We start from the raw sequence: 8,581 nt of genomic DNA, 5'->3' as shown, positions 1-8,581 counted from the left end.
CAGCACAGGGAAGGTTAGAAAAGAAGAATATCCAGAAATTCCTTCTGTTACCAGAAATTTTCAGCATCAAAATTTTTCTAAGAACCCCTTCTCTAAAAGTTCCATGGAAAAAAAAATCCTGGACAAAAAGATAGAAAAGAAAGCTTACAGTGAAATGACTGGCTTAGCTCTCGATGTACACAAAAGCACACATTTAAAGAACACTAAATGTGCAGCATCAAAGCCAAAGTGTTAGAAAGCAGCATGAACTCAAATACTGAAAAACAACATCAAAAGGCAGACTGAAGCTGTGAATGAATGTTTCAAAGACAGCCTTAATTCTAACAGTTCCTCAATTTGGTGTGTTTGACTTTCAGCTTCACTTGCACTGTTTGAAAATGGTTGTCTTTTTTGTGATAGCTCCTGGATTTCAAAAGACATTAAAAATACAGATATTCTGTCATGTGGGACATGAAATATTTGGTTAATCAACAGCTTTGAGCATCTGTGATTCAATACCCAGATTTCTGACACATTACTGGAATAGCTGACAGCACTAATACAGTCATTTTGTATGAGGACCATATTGTAAGTGAATGGTCATTTTACTAGTAGGTTTTCAGATATTTACTGATGGCAGAGGAGTCACAAAGCTTGGCTTTCACACCCTACTTGGAAAGACTCATGGACATAATTGTTTCACCTTCCTCCTCCTCTCCCCCAGTGACCAATTTGGTCCCAGTTTGTTTCCTGCCTCCAAGTCCCTATTTTAAATTTTGTTCCTTTCCTTCAAAGTAGTCCCCAAGGGACTAGGGAGTTGCAGCTCCCTACTCACACCAACCTCTTTCCTTCTGATCAGCTTGCTCCATTCAACTTGATCCAGTGCTAGAAGCTCACCCTCTTTTTGATTTCTTCTAGCCCAGCATTTGTCTCCCTGATACAAACCAGTCAGTTCTCTCCTCCATTCCATTATGGCTCCTCTGAAGGGGAGACAAACTGGAGCATTTAGCAAAGAAGATGAGAACCAAGGCCTCCTGTTTTCTATCCTAATCCTAGCGGAAGGCAGCTGAAGTGAATCATTTATAGGGCTGGTCCTTTAGAGCCCCCAGGGCTTGCAGCAGCAGCACAAGATCAGCAGCGAGTGTGGTCCCACTTGGGCATACACAACCTAAGAAGGGAGACATTTCACAGTAATGTATTGTGATATTTTTAGTGGCTAAATTATCTGTATTGAACCACTTACTTTATAGAATCAGCAAGAGATGCCCTTTTCTTATAATAGCCATACTTCTCAAAGTCTTCAAATAACACGCCTTGAAGACAGAACTATTACAAAATCACTGAAAGGTGTTACTGTGGACAGACATTCTTTCATCAAGCCTCTTTGTTGAAAACACTGCAGCTGCTTTGGCTGAACTCTGTAAAATCATCCATCTGAGGGCCATAATTGCTGAGGGCATAAATCAAGCTAAATGCTTAACTTTCAGCTATGTTCTAATTAGTGGAGAACAAGGTCTTGCAATGGAAAGAATCAGGGAATAAGTGACTGTAACTGCTTACGGCTCCCTAACAAATGGGATAACAAAACAAAGTCGTGTGAGAATATGAATAATGTGTTTTATTGCTTTCTCTTCTCCCAGAATTCCCCCTAGTCCCAAAATAAACTCCTCCTGCTGCTTTCCTCAGGTGTTACTGAGTACCTGGGAAACAAATCTAGGACTGAATGACAACACTGACTATGCTGGAGAATCTTGCCTGGCAGTGTATTGCAGGTTAAGGCAAACAGCTGGAGCAGAGTGATGGGCTGATGGGAACAGTCAGTCATTTTGTTGTTCATCAGACTGCAAGGCACTACACAATTCAAACAGATCAAAATGTAAAGAGACAGCAGTACCTGTGGGGTATGCAGACACCATGTTTACAAAGAACCCTTTACCTCAGAGTTGGCCAGATGCACTTCAAGGCAGGATATTTGTTTGAAGCTGAATTGCTCTAGAGTTTGCAAGTTTCAACCCTCCCTACAGAGAATTAAGCCTTTTAATATTGTCCTGAATTCACTGATGCTTACTTGTTTGGCTCCTGAAGGAAGTCAGGTGATAGGCTGGTCAGGTAAGGGAATAGGGATTCACTTGCACTTTCACAGACCCGCTAACAGGGAACAAAAAACCATGGCTTATAGTCAAGGCAATTTGTAGAGTAAGTTTTGTTCTTAGCTATGCAATTGCTAATTAGAAAATAGTCAACTGCGAACAGCAAAAAAAAATCCCAAACAACCAAACCAAAAGTTCCTTTCCTTGTGGAGTTAACTAAGCAAGTAAAAACTGCCTAGAGCACCAAGTTACTACTGAAACTGCTTAACTGAAGTCAGCCAGCCAGCCCGCCCTTAAACTCAACCAATGAATTCTGATTGATCCAGCTGCGTTCTACAGCTTCTTTCTGAATTGGAGGACGCTGCTACAGGAACTTGAATTTATTTTCTGGCAAGGAAGCTGCTGAGCTGCCAATGTCTTCATCAGCCTGACATTTCTTTTCATAGGCAACAAAAACTCAGTGGGAGTACAGGTGATCCCCTTTTACTTGTTTCCATGCAAAGAAGATGCTATGACAAAAAGGTTACTAGCCTGATCATGATGACAACTTTCTTTTTCCCAAATAGTGAAATGTCAGATAATCTTTTCATTGTAAAAAGGCATATAATCTACAGCAGAAGGTACTTCGGAATTTATGGATTTGAAATCAGCTTTGTAAGCCTTAACAGTGTCTGCACAAGAGCAATTTCAGATCTTCAGGCATCCAGGACACTTAGTTCCATGACTCCACACATAACCAACCTGAAACATCTTTGTGACAGAGCTTCCAAAGGGGTTTTCTTCAGCTTGGGCTTCTTTGATTAACTGTTGTAATTGTGCTGTTTCACTCATTTCAGCCAACCAGGAATTTTAGGTCAATGGTCTAATTTTGTCTGGGTTTGTTTGGATTTGGTAGTTATCCATAGGCAGCAGACTTACTAGGCAGGTCCTTTAGAGAGATGGAGGGAAGAGGACTTAAAACTGCTTAAATCCACTTCCATTACATTTTTCTGCCTTCAACGCTTAGTGCTCAAGTGGGGGATGCCCAATTGCCTGTGTTGTCCATCAAAAGTGGCCTTGACTTTGCTTTAAGCACAGACTTTGCTTTGGTTCAGACAGGATGAATGCTTTCTAGCCCCAGTTAAGGCCCCGTGGTGGGCTAACATCTGGATATGGGACTCACGGGGTAGCTGGCAGGCAGCTGTGTGGTGAAGGAGAACAGCTGTTTACGGCCACTGACAGCGACTGCTCAGTCACATCAGTGCAGACACAATGAACTGACTTCTTGGGAACAACACATATGACCAGACATAATGTGCAAAAATGTATGCTTTATTTTTACACCCGAATTCATTATATGAAGCTGGGTAGGAATTCTTCTCGTAAACAGCCTATGTGACTTCAAATTCAGTCATGAAAACTGGAATTTCTATATGCAGAGAACAACATTACAGCAAGAGCATATTTTTATCCTGGTAGCAGCTATTCAGATTTCTGTTGATTGCATCATTCTCCGAAAAGTATCTTTTTTTGGATGAAATTCCTCTTGCTTAATCTCGGACAGAAAATGAACAGTAAAATCTGTTCAATCGTTTTTTTATCATCAATGAATCACCAAAACTAAAACTGATTTTAAAATATGTTACATGTGTCTGTGAGGAATTTACTAGGACAATCTATCTCTTATACTCTGGTTATTTCATTGACTTTATTTTTATAGGGAAGAAAATCAGGTAAAGTAGTAATGGTTCCCTGACTATAATTGACCAAAATCCCACAATAAATCAAAACCAGACTTCCAAAGTATTGAAATTATCTTAATCATTTTAAGGAAAAAAAAAAAAAAGTCCAAAGCATAAAAAGCATTTTGGTCAAATTTGATGGTACAAAACATTTTTATATTTATTTAATAACATGTCTCCTTCTCTGTAGATATACTGTATATTTTCTGAAAAAAATAATATGCAAACAGATTATTGCATAACACGTCTCTTCCAAGTTAGCCCAGAAATGTTCACTAAATTAATTTTTAACGCAGTAAGAAAAGTGTTTTAATATTTTACGTTTGAATTCCAGAGAGTTTTATCACATATGATATTCTGTGGAAAGCAGCACCTATTTACTTTTTTGTATGCCATTATGAAGATGGAATTGGCCTCTCAGACAAAATAACAGAAGTGATTAAAACACAAGCTGAATAAAGGAGCTTACTGAGTGGATTCTTGCAGAGTGAGTATTTCATCTTGGCTCTGTGTGTGTGTGTGTGTGTGATATTTTGCATAATGGTCTACAGACTTCCTACAATTTTACTGTTACAGAATATACATATACATAGTGCTGAGACACAGAGAAGTGGATTTCACGTTATGCTTATTTAGGGCTCACTGTCTATGTGGAATGAGTAAAAATAATATTAAAAGAAAACAATTATGAAACAGAAAATATTTCAGTATGCAAACAAAGAAAAATACTGTATTTTAGTTTAGAGACAGTTCAAGCATATACAGCATATACATAATAAAGCTCAGTGTTTTGTCTTTTTTTTTTTTTGTATTAGCTAAAGAAGCAGTCATGAAACTGTTGAATATTGGCTTAAAACTTGACAACCACCTAGTGCATTCTTCTTGCTCACCTTTTAAAAATACACAATCTGAGATGGATACATTGCACTGCTGGAGTTTACAATATATATTTCAAATTTACAAAAATACAGAAAAACAAGATTTCTTGCACTCAGATACTGAGCATTAACCCTTTGAGTACTAATTCCCACCTGCAACACTGCAGAACACATTCATCTGACTTACATGTTTTTATAACATTCTAACAATTATAATTGTCATCTTTATGTACACTATTAGGAAATTTATTCCTACATATTAAAAAAAAAAAAGAAGGTAGAGTCTAATACACTGCTAATAACAGAAAAATTTGGGGCTAAATCATGGTGATGATTTCTGCCACATATACACAGAGAATTGCAGACTGATGGTCTCTTAATGGAATTTTCTATTTCCTCTCTGCAGCAATTGCATGTCTGTGTGAAGACATCACAGCAAATTTTCTTGTGTGACTGTTCTGGTTTAGGGCAAATTTGGGCGGAAACCTCTGAATGGGAATACAGAACATACAGAATTGTGCTTTTTCTCTCATTTCTGGATGCACTGTTCACTTCCATTGTAGACGTTTTCCTCACAGCTCTATGCTCCCATTCACTTTCTGAGATCTATTATTATTCTGTACTCTTCCTATTTGTAAAAAGCAGTTTTATTTTATATAGGGATCATTCTGATGCAGTTCTGTAGTGTGAGTTGATGCTTTGTGTCCAGATGTTCATGGAAACATGAAAAAAATCTTGCCAAGAGCCTTGTTAATAGACAGTGCTACTGACCCTGGAATGCCCTACAATTCAGCAGAAATCATGAACATAAAGAACTTCTCTGAGGGTCAAAATTGCATTAAAGGATTAAGACAATCTGAAATTTGCTAGGGGAGGAAATGAGTTCTCAGAAAGCAAGTGGTGAAATTAAGAGATGGATTCTAAGAAGGTGTGTTTTTAGAATATTACTGAACTTCCACTTTCCTGACAACTCTGGACTACATTGATCATGTAACTAAATAGACAATATCATATATACAGTATCTCTGAATTAGAATAAGCTACTTTTAAGAAAATAACTGTAGTCCTCAAAGAGTTAATGATAAAACTGCTCTACCCTAACAGATGTGGAAAGGTTACCGTGGAACAGCTTACAGATTTGTTTAAAAGGCATACTTTACAAAGAAGTGTAAAACTTGATGAGACAATTGCTATTACACCGCACAGTGCCACATACAATGAGTAGTGCATGCTCCGTAAAGACATTAGAGTGGACCCTTATCAAAGCTATCATATAACCTTATACAAAGGATTGTGCCACTTAAACTAGTGCAGAGTGATTTTTCCTGTAGATTTATAATGCTCTAGATTAATATCAATAGGGTTTTTCACAGCCTTGTACCACACTTTTTTTTGTTCTTTTTTTAAACACATATAACACTAGAAAACAGCAAATGGTATATCCTGACATATGTCATGCAAAATACAACCAAGACAGCACCAAAGATGTAACAGAGACATTACCTAGCACTTCTCTCCAACAAGAAAAAGGACAGAACAGAGACTGTACATTACATGACTTTACAGGCCATATGCTACAGAAAGTTTTTAGAGGCAGTATCACTTTTGTATATCTAAAAAGCTGCAATTTTATAAAATCCTGTTTAACATTTCTACCATAGCCACTTCTGATTAAAATCCATGGCACAGTAATAATATTTTTCTACAAAAATAAATAAGTAAAAGTTTAAGATGCTGATATGTTTATAAAAAGTGTCTGAAGTTACTACAGAAAAAAAAAGTTAAAACAATGAATGAAAATGATGTTTCCAAAGAAATGTCATTCTGTGTAACAAAAGGATATTGCCTCTCTTATTCAATTTTCTAGACTTCATTTTCTCATTATCTTTCAGAATAATTTTATAACTTTCTTTTAAAAATAATTTCACTTTTAAACTCTCACTATCCCTCTTTTTTGACACTTACAAAGAAAATGAAAAGCTGTACAATTTACTGATGAGCTACGCAAATGTATCACCATACTTATTTTGGAGTAAAAACAAAGATAATGATGATTTAGGGCAAAAACCACATTATGATGGCCCATGAACTACACAGTAGTTTCATTTTTCCAAGGGCCAGTTTTAATATTTCCTGTACTATCTGAGCTGTATATCATGGCTTCATGCATGTTTCCCTTGAGAATTCCGTTGTGGTTTGTAGTGTTAAATGGCAATGACTGTGTCCGTGGGTGCATTTCAAAGTGAGCTGGGTGGTGCACAGTGTCACTGTCTGGCATTTTACCACAACTGTATATCACAGTACTGGCATCGCTGCTCTCGGGCTGGTTGACGGTCGGGTACGGGTCACTCTTGGAGCAGCAGGCCCGCCTGTGACCCGACTGGCTCTCGTGTGTGCTGTGAGGACTGTCTGTGTGGGAGCTGTGGATGCTGCCCTCAATGCTTGAGGGGATGTGGTAGGCATACTCTCTTTCCCCTGCAGACCTGTGCCGACTGAAGTAACGTGGCTTAGTTCTGCTTTTCAGACATCTGTGAATGTGCATGTTGGGTCTGAAGGTTCCCTCGTTGTGGACGTGAATATGAGCTTCGTCATCAAGCAGCTGATCACAGTGCATTTTTGCACAGCATGGTGTCACGGGCGACAGGCAGTTAACGTGGTTCTGAACTGCTTGCAGGTTGGTGAGTTTGCAGTGGCTGGCTGCTGGGTGATTAAACACAGCTGACTTGTTGGGACACGGTGACTCCTGCAGACAAGGTGCATGAACTTGAGTGTCGCCATTGATGTTGACCTTTGGGCGCACGTTAACTTGCACAGAATAGGTGTTTCTTTTGGATGGGCAACAGGACCACCAGCAATGCCACACATCATCTCGTTTTGCACAGTGATGGATCAGGATGAAAAGCCCCAAGGTCACACAGAAGGCTCCATAAAGACAGCTGAATATCATATCCAAGAAATGACCTTGAGATACTGCAAGTGCTCCAAAGGTCCAAGTGGCGGTAAACAGGAACAAAGTGAATGCTGCGGCTCGAAGCTGAGCCTTAAATGAATGCTCATTTTCCAATAAGGAAGAAGAAATCATGGGGCAGGTTGCCTGGGGAACTGACACAGAGTCTGTAATATGACTGTGGCTCATGTCAGTGCTTGGCATTCTCTGCGGATCCTCTGTCTTTTCCTTCAGCTCGTACTTGCGCTCAGGATGACGCTTCAGCTGCACATATGTGCAGAGAAAGTAAACACAGGTCACCAGCACTATGAATGCCACCGGTCCATAAAAAGCACCGAGACTGGGCTCCCAGGCCATCCAGCAACTGAAAACAACAGAAAGAGAGAGTCAAGAACATTTCAGAGCCCACATTAGATGTGATGGACAACTGACTGTTGTCTGACTGGTATGACATGACAGTATCTCAGAAGTTCAACTTGTGGAGAGAGGGAGCCTGTCTTCAATATTAATTAAGCTGAGGCATCACTTTCTAATTTTTTAATGGAATAGAATATATGGTATAATTTACCGATTATTAAAACTGAAAATTTCCAAGAAATGTAGGTCAGTTTAGACTCTGGAATTGCAGTGAAGTATAAGACCATTTATGTCAACCCTTTCTCCTCCTATTAAAAATGTCAGCACTAATACTTTGATTTAAAACAAATGAGGCAGAGTTTATATACTCTGTGTGAGAGCAATAGAAATGTACAGATTTCAGTGGTTTGTATCAATGAACATTGCTACAAATTCTTAAGCTTGAAGATTGTTCTTATAGAGTTTTCTTGCAAGAGAACAGCCTGAGTAGCAATAGAGGCTGAAAAAGACTTCCAGTTGAACTGTCACCACTTTCTGCAGTAAGAAAATCTCAAATATATATGCTGTTTCTGAATTCTGCAGTTTTGAGCATTCCTGGGAGTTCAGCTA

General features: G+C 38.7%; 1 protein-coding gene across 1 annotated transcript in view; it reads right to left on the bottom strand.

Annotated features, from left to right (window-relative positions):
• Positions 1–3,913: 3,913 nt before the first annotated feature.
• Positions 3,914–8,581, bottom strand: part of LOC136293946 (adhesion G protein-coupled receptor A3-like) — a 257,200-nt gene continuing 252,532 nt past the window's right edge. The window contains exon 19 of the mRNA XM_066191148.1: positions 3,914–7,979. Coding sequence (XP_066047245.1) covers positions 6,758–7,979 — 1,222 coding nt within the window. The 3' untranslated portion in view covers positions 3,914–6,757. The remainder of the gene's footprint in view (positions 7,980–8,581) is intronic.

This window comes from Chamaea fasciata, unplaced genomic scaffold (genome assembly GCF_029207755.1).
Source record: "Chamaea fasciata isolate MVZ Bird 193981 ecotype frontalis unplaced genomic scaffold, bChaFas1.0.hap1 SCAF_9, whole genome shotgun sequence".
Classification (NCBI taxonomy): Eukaryota; Metazoa; Chordata; class Aves; order Passeriformes; family Sylviidae; genus Chamaea; species Chamaea fasciata.
The sequence above is the reverse complement of the archived record's forward strand: the minus strand, read 5'-3'. Positions and strand labels throughout refer to the sequence as shown.